Raw genomic sequence first — 16,664 nt, 5'->3', positions numbered from 1 at the left:
CCACATTTGTGCATTTGACAACATCATATGCATGGATATGTATTTCACATTGAGGTCCCATATTATTTTCAACATTAGGAATTTTCAGCAGAATATGCATACAAGCGCATACTACACATTTGTCCGACAATATGCTTATGTTATATAACACAATTGTGCGTATGCATACACAATCTTATTTTTGCCTCCTACCTTAGACATTATACCCTGGGTGATTTAGTAAATTTAACCATTTGTATATTGTATGCTCATGACCACACCACCCAAGACAAGAAATAAAATCAATAACAGTGTGCATACTGCCTCCTCCAAAAGACCATACATACAAGAAGATTATGCATTGGATCAGGGTGTGCTGGAATCCATGCATAAGACTCGCTAGAAACGAAAAGTGACAGTAGTTCAGCAAACCTAAGAACTGATAATTGCAATAGGGATAGGAAATTTGAATAGAAAATCTGGAATATCTTAAAATAAATACAGACGCATAAACTTCCAAGTGATAAATGCATTTAAACTGAAACAAAAAGCTATGTCATGTACCAAAACGAGCGTGAGACTCATTGCAAGGACAGAAAAGAAGACAATCCAAATCTAGGCAGATAGAACTTCAAAATGGAAATAATTCCATAAATCAGACAGAAGTGGAAACAGAAACAGAAACTGCCATCATGTCCTCAAAAATCCCACCAGAAATAATACTTGGGAACAAGGTATACAAAAACGGTTACGTAACAGCCGTCACATAATGGTAACGGCCATAACTGTTACACATTATGGGGCCAAAACGGCTGTTACAGAAAAAAAAAAAAACTGCCTGTAATGGCCTCGTTACTGCCCATAACGGACCGTAACGATCAGAAACATGTTTTTTCAAAATAAAAAACGCCACAACTGCTGTTATGGCCTGTATCGTAAGGGTAACGGCGATGGCCATTACGGCCACCGTTACCGTTATTGAACACCTTGCTTGGGAACCAATTAAACTTCTAAAGATAGTAGCATTGTTAACCAGGCTAGCACATTAAAGGTCATTGATGTGTAAAGGGAAGATAAAAGAGAAGGTCACAGCTCAAGGGAAGTAATGAAACAAGATGAATAAACATTTATTCTTTACAGAAACAACAATATCAGTTGCCCTATTTTCATAATCAATGAAGAAATAGGCACATAAGAAAAATGGATAGAATGATAAGCAACCAATCATGTCAATCAACTGAGATCACAATAAGGGACTCTAAGAAAAAGTTTACTGTTACAGCAAGCATATGCAGGCATACCTCAATTGCACTTTGGACAGCACCAGCAACCTCAAATTCCACAAAACCAAAGCAAAACCCTTGTTGCTGCACACAAAAGGAAATAATCCTAAGGAATAACGGTTGAGTGATGAGGGCACCTAAAACAAGTAAAGGATTGACTTGAACCAAAAAAAAAAACACCTTATTGCTTCGAACTTGTACTCCCCCATTTTTAATGGGTCCAAACCTCTTGAACTCTTCCTCAAGTTGGGCAGATGTGGCATTCAAGGGCAGATTTTTTATGTAAATTGAGTAACCATCAGCTGCACGAACCAGAAGTATAACAATCACAACTAGGAATAAGCTGTTATATATAAGTTCGTGGAAAAAAAGAATTGATCATGCTTAGGGCTGTCATTGGATCAGGTACTCGTACACAGATCAAGTTAAAAGAACCAGATAACTGTTTTGTCAGGTTCAGATACAGGTACCATATATGAGGTACCATATCCAAAATTGATCGGATTCAAAAAAAGAAGAAGAACAAGAAGAAGAAGAAGAAGATCGGATTCAAGTCCCGGTCAGGTCCAGGTTTGAGCACGAATTAGAACTCGGAATGGGGCTTGGATCCAGATCTGGGTCTAGCATCACCATTCAGACTCATGTTTGGATCCAGATCTAGGTTCAACTTCACAGTAGAAACTCCTTTTTCTTGATTTTTAAATAATAAATATGATTAAATAAGGCATAATTGATGCATGGAAAAGAGCATGAACTAAAGAGCAAGTCTTAATAATGGGGGATCTGAACTTAAGAATAGAGTGTTAATACACACCAATTGAAGGTCCATTCTTTCACCAATATGCCACATGATTGACATAAAGACCCAGGTAATGGATTGTCCAACTAAGTCCAATGATCTTCCTAGTTTATTCGAATAGAAAAATGAAGAATTTTAAGGAACAGATGCTAGCAGTGCTTAAAGCCTTCTCTCTTGTTCCCACTTTGCACACAAGAGCCCAAAGCCAATCAAGAGGTTGGGATAGAGCTGCTAAGTGACAACTCAGCATCCCAAAGAACAACAAAAAAGACAAAGGGAAGTGGCATACACTACCATGCCAACTAGTGAAAGAAGTTTGTAACAGACACTTAGGCCTTCATCATCAGCTCCTGCCAAAGCCCGCGGAATCGGCTTCAGCTCCAAACTCAAGAACAAGTTCCATCCATGCCATGGAAACTGATTATCCAATGGGAGACAACGGACTACTCCCATTGCCGGTCAATGAAATACCAGGCCCATCTGTGGGGTCTTGATTAAAATATAGTATATCCAACCGTCAATATTGAAGAACTGGACAATTTAATTGTCCAAATCAAAGATTTGGACTATGAAGTAGATCTAGAACATCCAGACATTCACATTGAAGATCTGAACCATTTAACCATGCAAATTGAAGATGTGGACGACATTTGACGGTCCAGATTTATTTGATGAAAGATTGGGAACGTATCAATTGGTCCAGATTCACATTATGAAATAGACCAATGCTTGGACTGACATGTGATGATCATAGAGTCAATTGGCTGGCTAAATATGCACTGGTTGGTTTGTGGGGCCAACAAGTCCAATAGGGTCTTGCTTATAAACGGATCTACCAATTGTTTCTCTATTTTGGGCCTCAATTCAGATGTACAGCTTCTGCATAGCATATCAAAATATGGTTTGGTATTTGTGTCTTTCATGCAAATAGTACACATGTTTTGGAGTTCCTACCAAGCATACAGCCCTAGCAACAAATATAGTTGGTATGTAGCTTATTTGGTTCAAATACAAAGTATTTAGGATACTTTATCCACGACACAAAACTTATAGGCTACTGTAAGACCAGAAAGCCATACTTGTATATTATGAGAGAAAATGATGAACAGTTGAAATCTATTTAGAGATTTCCTTTAAGCATGTGCTTCTTCTAGCATTAGTTGATTCCATTTTCTAGCATGTCTTTGCTTTTCATCCTCCCTGGCATGCATTGCTTCTACTCTTTTTCTTTTCTTCTTTTTTTTTTTCCTTGTTGAATAACTAGTTTATATACAATTATGCACAATCCATCATCTGTCTCTTTTATCTCATCATGTGGCACATTGATGAAGGAATTGACCTGACAGGTATTGATTCATCCTCTTAAAGTACATATTCTTTTCCCCTGCATCAGCAAAGCTTATAAAAAAAGGAAAAATAAAAATAAAAATCGGATATCTTTAATTCGATCCCGAACGATGTACTTGAACCCAACCCGGTTATTAATTAGCGCTGAAATTAAATAGGGTTGGATGCTTTGAGAATCTACAGCTCCAGGCATCCATTGACATCCCCAATCATTGTAGGATAAGAACAGTAAGACCTTCTTCTTGGACGCTGCCATTTTCATTGGAATTTGAATTGGCTAAGGGTGTTTCAGGCGCTGGAGCTGGTGCCGGAAGGGGAGCAACACTCCATTCTGGATTTGCAGGGATAGACCTCACAGGGGCAGGCACAGGAACTGATAAAGGCGCCGGACTCTCTTTCTTAACCTTCACCTATATCAATTGATAATGTTAATGAAGTAGGGAAACATTACTGAGTATTGGAAAATTTGGCACCTGGTATAAGACCATTTGTTCACTTAGTCACAAAGAGAAGGAAGATAAATAAGTGAATTTATTTAATGAACTACTTACAATTGAAGCATATGACTTCTTAGGCACTTCTTCTTGGACAACGGAACTAGGATCAGCCACTACCTGAGCATCCACCTCGGTCTCAGTCGGAATTTCATCAACCACCTCAGCAACTGGTGCTTCTTCTTCAACAACTGAACCATCCTCGTTATCGGAAGGATTATAAACTTCCTCAACATTAAGTTCTTCCTCTGACAATGAAGCAGTTCGTTCGGGAACCCTTTCCTCCTGAGCTTGAATAGGCTCTGTATATAAACACAAGTCCCCTAAATCAAACTAATGTCAAAAGAGTGCCAATTTAAACACATTCCCTCATTCTTGCATACCATGGTCAGGTGTTAGAGGGGGTATCATGCCATTAGCTAACCCTTGACTTTCCTCAGGATGCGCAACATCTTCCATGTATCTAAATATATCATTTAAAACAAAGTAGCCTTTGTCTTGAGGGGCAAGGAAGAAAGACTGCGTAAAATTCCTCTTCACATCGTCCTTCCCAGTCAAATATCCAGTCACAAGGACAAGAACACCACCATTGAATGAATCTTGTGCATCCACTGTCTTTATCTCTGCCCTACATTCACCATAGTCAAGAGAGAGTATCTTCTCATTGATAGCCTGCATGGACACATGTAACAAAAATTATAGATAAACTAGCACCCATGTTGTTTTCTTTTTAGGTGAAATCAGGAATGTTTAGCCAAGAAAATGGCATCATAGCAACCATGCAGTTGGGCGCATGTTTCTGTTATTCAAACCATTCATTGCTGGTACTAACCGTTAATGGGTCATGCCCCAAAATCTCCCCTCAGAAATTCTTAGACACACAATTGGACTATTTTCTCAAATGACGGCTAGCATGATTCACGTGTTTCATGAATTGTGGGACAAAACATGTCCAATGTACGCATTGGACGGGGACTGCAATCCAGACCAAGGATCTGGTGAGCCATCAAACACTTGAGCATGGTCTGAAGATTAAGGTAATAGAATCATTGTCATTCAAGCAGTGGCTTGCAAAACAACAACTACAACATAGTCCACGACATAGTTGACCGCCCCCGCAAAAAAAAACGTGTTAAAAATGTAACACGAAAATAATCGGACAGGAACAGCCAAATACATTCATGGTTACGGTCTACTCACATGTTGCAACCTCATCAATGATCCAATGGTCTTTGCCTTAATGTGGGAGCTACATAATGCAACTAGATTAAGGAAGAAACTAATTGCAATGAAAATTCAACGTAATAGATTGAAAGTTCAAATCACACAAGAGAAAAGATGCAATGGTCTTATAATAGAGATCACCAACACACTTCTGTACAAAAACAAGAGAACTTGTTCAAAGAAAATATCATTCAACTGAGTCTTACTCCACAGGGCCTATGCTTTATTTAGAATGAGTGTTTACAAGGTTTCCTCCTTGAGAAAATCTCAAGCATAATCTAAGAAATCTAAATATAGAACTCCTTGGTAGCCAAGATCTCTAAAATAAGGAAACAAATTAAACATGAAAATTTAACCATATGTATTTCCTAGTATAGGGATATTTTCCTAACCTAGAAATATGAAAGAGAAAAAAATTAGGAACCAACTAAAAAGGAAATTAGTAACCAGCTAAAAAGGAAATTGGACCTTTTCTTGTGCACACATATGGAGCATGCACGTGTTGGATGTGGCACAAATGCATCAATTCAACCCACCTTGGAAATTGTCGGGCTCTCGGGTTAATGGCAATCTACTCATAGAGCTCCAACTCGAAGTAAATTTGCTTGAAATTGCCGGCCAAAATCCACATGTTATTACATCTCCACTAGCTCTTCCATTTGACAAGAAAATTTTAACACCCTCAAGGTATTTCGTACTAGTTATGGCCACCACTATTACCGTTATGATTTAGGTTGTAATGGCCAAGACGACCTTTTTTCTTTATCAGCCCCATTATGGACCGTTACAGGTCATTTTTTTCCGTAACGGCCGTCAAAATCCCGTAACGCATAACAACTGCCACTGTTATCGTTATATAGGGGTGTCAACGAACCGGATTAGGGTCAGGCCGAGCTCTATCCAACATAAGCCCAAGCCTGGCCTAGGCCTGTGACGGGTCAAAATAATCCAGCCTAACATGTTTTTTATGGGCCCGAGCTCGAGCCTGAATCAGAGAGAGAGAGAGAGAGAGAGAGAGAGAGAGAGAGATTCCAAAATACCCATCTTGAATTTCTCCTACAATAATAGAGAAAAATACCTCTAAACCCTCTACCAAATCTTCAATGTAGAGACAAAAACCCCAATAATTACCAACATTCCCGCCTTTGAAGAATCTGTCCTTTGGAATTTTCATCCTCTGCCCTCCCTAACATGGCTTGACCCTAAGAAATCAAACCCAATTCGGAAATCTTGAACAAGTCGACAAGAAGGACTGAGAACATCAATCGGACGGCTGCGACTACGTCATCTCTATTGGCTAGTATACTCAACTAGTCGAAATCGTTCAAGAGGATTGCAGATACTAAAGAATGAGAGAGATGAGAGGTTTTTTTTTTTTTTTGGGGGGGGGGGTATTACAAAATCGCCCTCCCAAACCCGAATGGGTCGAGTAGGGCTGTTGTACAAGGTACAAGCCCAGCCCGATTGAAAAACGGGCTTGAATTTTAAGCCCAGTCCTTAGACCTAATACTCTAGCCTAAGGTGGGCCAGGCCCAAAAGCCCGACGGGCCAGCTCAACCCATTGACAACCCTGCCGTTATATAACAGATGTTACGACACACTATGGATACCCTCCTTAGCATATAAAAATTATCTAATCGTCCAACATATCTACCAATAATTTTTTCATACTGGCATGCTATTTAGATAGCTTGTTCTCCCATGCTCCCATCTTCATAATGTCCAAGATAAATTGTAAGGTCTTCTTCATTGAAAATGGGATGATCTTCATTTCGAGTGGAAGCTTAACCAAGTATGCATTATCACCTAGCTTCTTTAAAATACAAGAAACCGCCTTTTTGGAGTGGAGCTTGATGTAAGAGCCTGTTGAAACATCTCAAGTTTGAACTACACCATAACCCTATCCCCTTGTGCAAAAAGTAGTCAAACATTTACATTCCCCCTGCAATTTTCATTACTAAGAGTGACCTTCCATTTGACTTCCTCATGTATCTCCTTATATGTCGTGCTAAAGTTTCAATGTCCTAGCTCGATTGACTCGTTATCGGAAGTGAGACTAAACCGATAGGGGTTGTTAAGATCACATACTAGTCACAATTTCAAAAGGACACTCCTGTAGTACAGTTCACAAAAGTATTATAGGCAAACCCAGCTTGTGATAACACAATGTCCCACGAATTGATGTGATCAACAACCAAACATTGAAGCCAATTCCAAAGATTGTGGTTAACAACTTCATTCTATCCATATGTTTCTAGATGATAAACACTTGAGAACTTTTATTAAGATCCCATCTTAGACCACAAAGTTCATCAAAAGTAGCACATAAACTTAACCTTGCTCATATACAATTGTCTTGGGAACATCATGTAGAAGAACCACCTAACATTGGCAATGTGTAGGGCATCCGATGTCTTCTTACAAGAAATTAAATTGGCCATATTAGAAAAATTGTCGACCACAAAGTAAAAGTTATAGCCACGTTGACTTCTCATGGAGCTTTTGGCACAAGTAATGGAGTATAAAGGCCAGTATTATACTTGCTACCTTTACCTAGTTGGAACATTAGACATTGTTGAACAATGATTCCGACATTCAGCTAATAGAAATGGTCATCGACCAATGATGTTCTTTTGTCGAGATCCCCAAGTGACCACCAAGGGCACGTAAATGAAGCTCTCAAATCACAAGCTCTCTCAAGGAGCTTTTCAGAAGATACAACCTCATATCTTAAAATGACTACACATCATGTAGGCCGTATGGTGGGTATTTGGTGCCCGATCCAGCAGAGAGTGTTCAAAGTGCTCCATAATCTCTTTTAAGTTCATCGAATTCAACAACGGAGATTGATAAGGTATATAGCGGTCAAATGCTTCAAGTTTAATGTGAATTACTGAATATAAGCACTCCAATTAGCATGCCTTACACTTAATTTCTTCTGGGAATTCAAATGATGCAACGCCTCATAATCAGAATATAAAATTCTCGATGAATAAGGTAATGACGTCAATGTTTTAAAGCCTGTACAACATCATAAAATTCCACGCCGTATGTAGATATTGCTTTTGTGCCTCATTGAATTTTTCATTGAAGAAGGCCACCGAATGTCCTTCTTGACTGAGGACGCCTCCTATGCCTATGTGAGATTCATTATAAGCAACCCCAAATACCTTCTCGAAATCAGGAAGCTTGAGAACTGGAGCTTCCATAATTTTTTGTTTGATTTCTTGAAATGCCTTTGTTGCCGCTTTGGTCCACTTAAATTGACCGGCCTTCACACATTCAGTAATGAGCATTACGATAGAACTAAAGTTCCAAGTAAACCTTCAATAAAACGTTGCTATCCTGTGAAAACTATGAACCTCATGAATATTTGTGGAAGTAAGGTAACCCAGCCGACAATAGCCCTTATCTTTTCAAGATCAACCCTCACACATTCTGCTGAAAGAACGAACCCCAAAAGACCACGTTGGAACCCACAAGGGTACAATTCTTCACATCGATATAGAGTTTTTCATTGCGTAATACTCTCATCACCTGACAAAGATTGATCAAATGATCTTCTCACAAATGATATAGATGAGGATATTGTCTAAGTACACAACGGCAAACTTACCCATGAATGCCCGTAGAATGTGTCATTGCCTGCATGAATGTACTAGGTGCATTTGTTAAAAGTTGAAAGGCCTAACTAGCCACTTATACAATCCATTCTTTGTTTTAAAAGCGGTATTTCATTCACTCCTAGGATGAATTCTTAGTTAGTGATACCTGCTTCGAAAAGATTATAGCATTCTTTGTTTTAAAAGCGGTATTTCATTCACTCCTAGGATGAATTCTTAGTTAGTGATACCTGCTTCGAAAAGATTATAGCATTCACCATCATGTCCAGCATGTCATCGGACGTGGAATTGGAAAACGATACTTTCCCATTATCTTATTGATAGCGCAGTTGTTAACACACATCCGCCAACTACCATCCTTCTTTGATGTCAACAACGCCGACACAAGACACGGGTTGAGGCTATCACGATTAAAATCCTTGGTCAACAATTCCTCCACCCGTCGAATAACCTTTGTATGCTCTATCAAGTTCATTTGGTATGTTGGCACTCAGAGTACCAAATCAATCACATATTGAATGTCGCACATGGGTGATAGTTCATTGGGTAGTTCATTTGGGACCAAATCCTGAAATTAAGTTAGAAGGTCCTGAATTTCATGCGGTTGGACAAAAACATCACCAATTGGATCGGTCATGAATTCTCAACTTACCAGAGCATACATGATTCCTTATTCTCGACTTTTCTTTATGAATCAGGTCATACTCAACATTGTTGAAGTCAGCTCTGCCTCTTCGGGTCTTTCATCTCCCATGAGGTTGAGAGTGACGAGCTTTCCTTTATACATAAAGTTCTACGTGTTCTTGTGACCCTTACAAGTCACAACCCTGTCGTATATCCACGAGCACCCCGATAATATTTCTTTCATTGGAATGATGTCAAACCATAGTAGTTCTTCATAACGACCCAAGGAGAAGTTCATTAAACAATGTTACAGTCCTGTATGGCTTAGGATGCTTTTGAGTCTTTCGCTTCAACTTGTCCACAATGCTTTGTAAAGCCACGTTCATACTACTCTCTCCGTCAATAATGACCTTAATAGCCTTTCCAACACACAATACTAGTATATGGAAGACATTAGTTTTCAACCAATCTTGTTAGGCTTCCTTTTTTATTGTTGTCAAAATCCTCCTTACCACCACTGATGACCTACTTTCCTTAAGGCCATATGTGCCTTAGGTTCCTAATCATCATCTTTTGAACCGCTTTCATGTTCACCTTCCACTTGGTGTTTATTAAAAGGCTACCTAGTGCTAATCTTAAGGGCCTATGAGAAGCTACAATGAGAAGAAGAAGAGAACAAGAAGAAAAATGGAAAAGAGAAACAACGAGAGGGGAGAGATAGCAAGAAGATGAGATGCTTAGGGTGTATTGAAACCCTAGCTCTCTACTCTTATGTATAATAGTAAAAATGTGAATCGGCCCTATGGCCTTATTACATGGACTTGGGCCCAATGGGCCTTATTCAACTATCAATTTTTCAACACTCCCCCTCAAGTTGGAGCATCCTAGTAAGGCCCAACTTAGAACAAAGACTAACATAATCAAACCTAAGAAAGAAAATTATTCTCTAGCAGTGTTCAACAAAGTTCTCTCTGTACCATTCACCTTCTTGTCCCCCGCAAAACCGGATATTGTGAGAAGGACACTTTAGTCACATAATATCCACAATCACCACACTTAAAACAAGTGTTAGTTTCCCCGAGTAGCTACAATAGACTTTCCCTTTCTATCAATGTTTCAGAAAAGACAATTAGAGGCGGAGTTCTAGCAAATTTTGTAATCCAAGAAAAATTACCGTGGGGCATGACTAGTTGGCTGCAAACGTGTTGTGAAGCCACTCAATAAGGCGGGTGACTGGATAGCCCCTAGCTTGGGGGGCTACTGCATCTTGTCACAAACTTCTACTCCTGTACTTTTCGAGCCATTTGGTAGACACTTCATCAACACTATTGAGTTGAACAGTCGCCAATTCTTTGAATATCGAACCGTCGTCCATTGCAATAGAACACGACTTGTTGCTTTCCCGTCTCCATTAGGTGCCATGGATCACCAATTCATAATAACATTGTTTCCTCCACATTCAGATTACCTTGTCGCAGTGCAAGGAGCTCCTATAAGGAAGCCATCTCATAATCAAGTAGCAGAAACCCTTGCTTCAATCTCACATTCATTTCCTTTCAATAGCCTGTGGGAGGAAAGCCACATCGCTGCAGGTCTTCTGCTACAGAGTACCACTAATCTTGGGTTGCGCCCTTATGTTTCAGGGCAACAAAACATAGCTTGACGGCTTCTTCCATTTCATGCCAATGGAAATACCGCTTAATTGACTTTAGCTAGTTATTGAACACCTTGGGATTCAAATTATCATCGTAATCCAAAATCTCAATCTTAATATGCTTGGCGGGATCCTGAGTGCAAACATTTCACCCTCCAAGATAATTAGGATATTCTTGTCAAAAGTTGTTTGTTTATTGGAACCTAGAGCTCGAGTCAATACTCCTCATGGAAATAACCATTTCAACCAAGATGCATTTGGTAAACATTCCTGGATTCCAAGTTTCCCTCAAGGCCATCCCTAGATGTCTAACGGTTTGGATTGATTCCCTTGCTTTTTCAAGAACAATAACCCGTCATTTCAGAGTATTTACTTTGGTCATGAAACGAGCCTCCATATCGTCCAACCATTTCACTATCAAATCGACCACTTGCTACAAGGTTGATACAGTTCCATCCTAAGGTTTAGTAGTCATCCAATGATTATAAGTCATCCTTTCCGTGCTCATATGATAGCAGATCTACACAATATGCAAGAATGGCTTTGGGTGGTTTTTTTTATATCATGGGGAATGTAAAGGTTTTGGGAATGTTGGGTGTATGACAAATTATGGGTTGTTTACAGGTTGAACAACATAGAGAGTTTTAGTATTATTTGGGATATAAATAAGGTGATGGCTTAGGTGAGAAAGAGGCTGTATATAGTTTGTGGTGGAAGGGTTGAAATAATAGGTTGGTCAAGGGAATTAAGGTAGGTTTGCGATTAATATTAGGACAAAATTTGTGGAAAGAAGATGGGGAAGAGGAGAAGTAAAAAAGAAAAGAATCTCCCATGTAATAAAAACCCTAAAGAGGGTAATAGGGATAATGATCATGATGGTCAAAATGATCCGAATAAGAACAATGCGACAGATGTGGACGGGTAGGAGAGTCCGGATAGGGATTAATCGTACGAGGAGTATAAACATCTTCCTATTCACGAAATCTCCAAAAAAGAACATGGGTTGAACTTATGCTTGGTTTCTAGATCTAAAAGCTTATGGGCATGGTATCCAAAAACAGTACCATAACAGTAACAGTGGGTGCCGTTACACATTATGGGGCCGCAACAGCCATTGAGGAAAAAAATGACCAATAAAGGCCCGTACAAGGCTATAGTGGCCGTTAAAGCCCCATTGCGACTCGTTACGAGGCACCATTACAGTTTTTGTTTTTTTTTTTGCCATAACAACGTATTTTAATGGAAAAGATGTGGTAAAGATGGTGGCTATTACAGCCACCATTATTGTTATTGAATAGCTTGGTTATGGAGTTTGGAATGGTTTTTGGGAAGGAAAAAAAAAAAAACTTTGTTTTTTCAATTTCTCAAAGAACAGAACTTGCTTTGATGCCAAAATAATGCAACAAGATCAAGGATGAAACTAATTGCAATAACAGTCTATGAGCAAGCTCAAAAAGTCCTTCAATCTTATACTAGAGATCACCACTTCCCCCACACCCCTTGAACTTGCTCAAAGAAAATATCATTCAACCGTGTCTTATTCCATAGGGCTTATGCCTTACCAATAATGAGTGTTTACTGTTGAAGTGATAAAGTCCCTTGATATACATTGATACACCACACTCTGACGGCTTGAGCTTTTGGGGTAAATGGTTGTTTGACATGGTATCAGAGCGGAAGGTCCTATGTTCGAATCTCGAGAGCAGCAAAAATATGCCTCTCTAAAATATTATTCTCCCACGGGGGACCAGGAAAATCAGGTCCGGCTCCGGGACCAGGTAATCAAGCCCGGCCTATTTATGGTGTGAGTGTCCCTCCACCCTCGTCAATATGTTCCCGTGCAGAGTTCCCATCCCGCACGTGCGGGGGGGTGTTGAAGTGATAAAGTCCCTTGATATACATTGATACACCACACTCTGACAGCTTAAGCTTTTGGAGTGAATGGTTGTTTGACATTTACCAGGTTTCCTCCTTGAGAAAATCTCTAGCATAATCTAAGATATCTACAAATAGATTTCCTAGGTAGCTAAGATCTCTAAAATAAGAAAAGCATTAAACATGAAAATCTAATAATACTTATTTCCTAACGTAGAGATATTTTTCTAACATTGAAATATTATAAAAATGAAATCACGAACAAGCTAAAAAAGGAAATTGGGCATTTTCTTGTGCACATATGTGGAGTGCACACGTGTGGGATGTGGCGCGATTGCATCACTATGGAAATGACAAAATAGTAGGATACTTGATAATTAATCATCTTTGAAAAAGTAATTAAAAGAACAGCAGTGTTGCTGATAATAAATCATCTCTGAAAAAGTAATTAAAAGAACAACAGTGTTGCTGATAATAAATCATCTTTGAAAAAGTAATTAAAAGAACAACAGTGTTGCCTATACTAAGTTGGATTTTGTATGGCCCGAATTCAAAATGGTATGCAAAATCAGTTTCTTGCGAGATTCGAAATCAACTATAACCTTAATTTAATAATTTCTTTGGTTTCGAGGTTAGGGAATGGTTTAGCCATTTCTCTTGTGAGAGAGGGATTGATGAGAGTGTCAATTACTATGGGCACTTCCCCTCGCTTCAAAGTGGTACACAAAATCAGTTTCTTGTGAGATTTGAAATCAATTATAACCTTAATTTAATAACTTCTTTGGTTTAGAGATTAGGGAATGGTTTAGCCATTTCTCTTTTGAGAGAGGGAGAGATGAGAGGGCTAGTTACTGTCAGCACTTCCCCTCACTCAAGTTCTTTTGCTTTCGCCGCTTTAGTGAAATTCAGTAACTATTTTTTAAAAAAAAGTACCAATCTGACGCAGGACAACTAACTACTTGCTCTAAAAGCTCGAACTGATAAAGCAAGGCAAATCAATCCCTTTATCTCATTGCCCAGGTCAGGCACCCCAGCCGAACCCTCCTTGTGGGCCCCACTTCACATGGGTCTCACCTCACACGAGTCACCTACCTCACACGGGCCACCCACCCCAGGTGTACCCCCGCTTCACACAGGCCACCCCACTCGAGCCCAGTGTGTAAATGCCCCTACATTACAGTCACATTTTCCACATGTAAAACACCATGGAACTTTCATGGAGTGCACATCCAAATAGCACTTCTCTTTTCCCCAGTGACATGGACCACCGGCGAAACCACCCATTGAAAACACTAATCAAAACACTCGGGATTGTCCATTTTGGAGGTTTTTGCCACATAACCCATCCATAACGGGGCCTGCCACAGGATCAACTATGATCACCAAAGAGTAGGGCTCACGTAGGCGAGCTGCCATGCCAAAAAATTCACCTTTTTCTTTCATCCAAGCATAATGTTCAAAAGAAAATGTCAAGCATCATATAATACTTTTTTCGTAAAGCAGAACAGGCCATCCATATGAATGCCAAGGAAGGAAATTACAATCTACCTATCCCAACTTTATTAGACTAAAAGTTACAACCAATTTGATAATGCATCCAAATACACCCTGAAGAAACAAAATTGAACCATGCGACAAAAAGATCAAGCTTACTTGCATAGTCGTGATCGAACTCATCGCGCCCTCAGCCTCAGGACGTCCCAGCTTGCTGCTCTCCTGATAGAACCGATACACAAGCTCCGGAGACTGATGCAAGATATGGTAGTACTGGTGGACAAATGCATTCCCGACCTGCTCAATTTTCCCAAATTCAAAAAACAAAAAGAAGAATGAATCACAGCACATCAAAGAAAAAGACAAGGATATGATCGTGATTACATCACGTACCACTTGAGCAGATGGACAAGATCCGGCGGCGGCTTGCTGCTGGGCCATTCCTAATCAAACCAAAAATATATATATCAAAATCAACATCACAGGCAGCTGATTTGTGGGGGAAAAGAGAACAGGATATTTCAAAAATCCTTAAACCCTAGAAACCCGCTAAACGGTTACAGATCAGTGGAAAAACAGAATTTTTTTTCCCGAGATTAGTGGCGGAGATCGAATGACAAATCAGTCGTGCAGAGATAATAGATCGAGAGAGAGAGAGAGAGAGAGATCTGCACCTGGTTTTGATGAGGGAGAGATCTGAACGGAGGGTGGGAATTTTCTGCTATTCCCCTTGGCCTTTTCCTAGGGTTTTTGGTAAGTTATTTTAGATCTGAAGGAAAAGGAGAGAAGGGGGTGTTTGTTACGGAGGTGGGCCTCTTTGTTTATTTATATGATGGTGCGATGGCTTTTCTGTTGGGAGGCTTTGAGAGAGAGAGAGAGAGAGAGAGACGAGAGGGGGAAGAGGATGGTTTTAAAAAGGAGAGACTGGTTCGCCATTTGCACGCAACCGACTACTTGTTTATGGAACACGTGTGCGAATTATAGGCGTCCACCGAGTGGGCCCAGCTTATGGATGCCTGGAGGGGGACGCAGCTTCGGTGGACCCCTGACTGTGGGGCCTACCATGATCAAGGTGACTTACATCCACACCATCCATCAGTTTTTATAGCTCCTTTTAGGGCATGATCCCAAAAATGAAGCAGATTAAAATCTCAGATGGACCACACCATAGAAAACAATGGTAATTGAATACCCACCATTAAAAACTTCTTCGGGGCTACCAGAACTTTTATTTGCCATCAAGATAAGGTCACAAAGACCTGAATAAAGGACCACACAAATATTAGTTCGAGCACAGAAAGGTTTTAATGGTCCATCACCGCTTGAAAGTGGTGTGGTACACCTGAGATTAAGATCTGCTTTACTTTTGGCCATCACAATCTAAAACGAGCAGTCAAAACTGTTTTAACTGTATAAATGTAAGCACATACCTTGCCGTGGCCCCCACAGGATTCCCACCCACCCAAGTTGTGTTCCCTTTTAGGAGATATTTCCTGCACTATGGCTATTGTTGTCAGATGTAAACTGAGAGGCCGTTGCCACCTAAATGATTTGATGGTATGGCAGGCCGACGTTGAAAATAAAACTCAGTTTAATATCTTCTTTCTTTTGTATCCCATCAGCTCATCATTAACTCTGGCTTGCCATCTACTTAAATCTCATTGGGTTAAGGTGTAAGGAGCTCAATCCAATAGAGAGTAGTACCTAATTGCACCCATTGCTTCAATACTGTAGTCAGCATGAGAACTTGAGGAGTAGTTTAGAATGATTTTTAGGATTAGGGCACCTATACGGTGGGGCCCACTGAACGGTCAGCACATGTAGAAGGCACTGTGGGGGGACTGATGTTTTTTCATATCCATGACATTCATCTGTTTTGCCACTCATTGCTTTGGATTTAATCCATGCCCAAAAATGAAGTACTATCGAAACTCAAGTGGAACATATTATAGGAAATAATGAGGGGTAATAATCCCTACCATTCAAGCTTATTTCAATTTATACCTATTAAGAAGATAAGCATGTTTGGTAAACAAAATACTTATCAAATTCCCCTCTCATTCATCTGTCTTGATGCCTCTATTTAATAACTTGTGAAAAGTATAAAAGAAAATTTAGAAATTTAAACTAATTATGTACTTTTAAGTAAAAAAAAAGGAGACCCTGGCTAGCGCAGGGGACCCTCCGATGCCAAAGTCAGGCCTGGACTCGGGGTCTTAAAGTATTGAAAAGTCTTTTGGAGGAATTTGTTTTCGTACCTCTCAAGGT

General features: G+C 39.8%; 1 protein-coding gene across 2 annotated transcripts; it reads right to left on the bottom strand.

The window, feature by feature from the left end:
* Positions 1 to 1,193: 1,193 nt before the first annotated feature.
* Positions 1,194 to 15,305, bottom strand: LOC131236048 (nuclear transport factor 2-like). Of its 2 annotated transcripts, none has more exons than XM_058233139.1 (8): positions 15,071 to 15,305; positions 14,790 to 14,839; positions 14,556 to 14,693; positions 4,286 to 4,574; positions 3,960 to 4,225; positions 3,644 to 3,818; positions 1,443 to 1,564; positions 1,194 to 1,346 (listed from the first exon to the last, which is right to left on the bottom strand). In XM_058233139.1, the coding sequence occupies exons 2-8, from the start codon at positions 14,835 to 14,837 to the stop codon at positions 1,209 to 1,211; spliced, it is 1,176 nt and encodes a 391-aa protein (XP_058089122.1). In that variant the 5' UTR covers positions 14,838 to 14,839; positions 15,071 to 15,305; the 3' UTR covers positions 1,194 to 1,208. The 2 variants fall into 2 exon arrangements, with proteins under 2 accessions (XP_058089122.1, XP_058089123.1); XM_058233140.1 differs by having other exon boundaries at positions 3,960 to 4,204; positions 15,071 to 15,302.
* Between the last annotated feature and the right edge of the window lie 1,359 nt (positions 15,306 to 16,664).

The sequence above is a fragment of the Magnolia sinica genome, unplaced genomic scaffold (assembly GCF_029962835.1).
Source record: "Magnolia sinica isolate HGM2019 unplaced genomic scaffold, MsV1 ctg135, whole genome shotgun sequence".
NCBI lineage: Eukaryota > Viridiplantae > Streptophyta > Magnoliopsida > Magnoliales > Magnoliaceae > Magnolia > Magnolia sinica.
This window is presented reverse-complemented; position numbering and strand designations above follow the sequence as displayed.

What these genes read in the sequence shown, in the direction of transcription:
- LOC131236048 (XM_058233139.1), bottom strand. Translation starts at nt 14,837, where the DNA reads ATGGCCCAGCAGCAAGCCGCCGCCGGATCTTGTCCATCTGCTCAAGTG. An exon ending in CCCTCTAACACCTGACCATG is followed by an intron (nt 4,226 to 4,285) that starts GTATGCAAGAAT and finishes AGTTTGATTTAG; the next exon opens with GGGACTTGTGTTTATATACA. An exon ending in TGGCAGCGTCCAAGAAGAAG is followed by an intron (nt 1,565 to 3,643) that starts GTCTTACTGTTC and finishes TGGTTCGTGCAG; the next exon opens with CTGATGGTTACTCAATTTAC.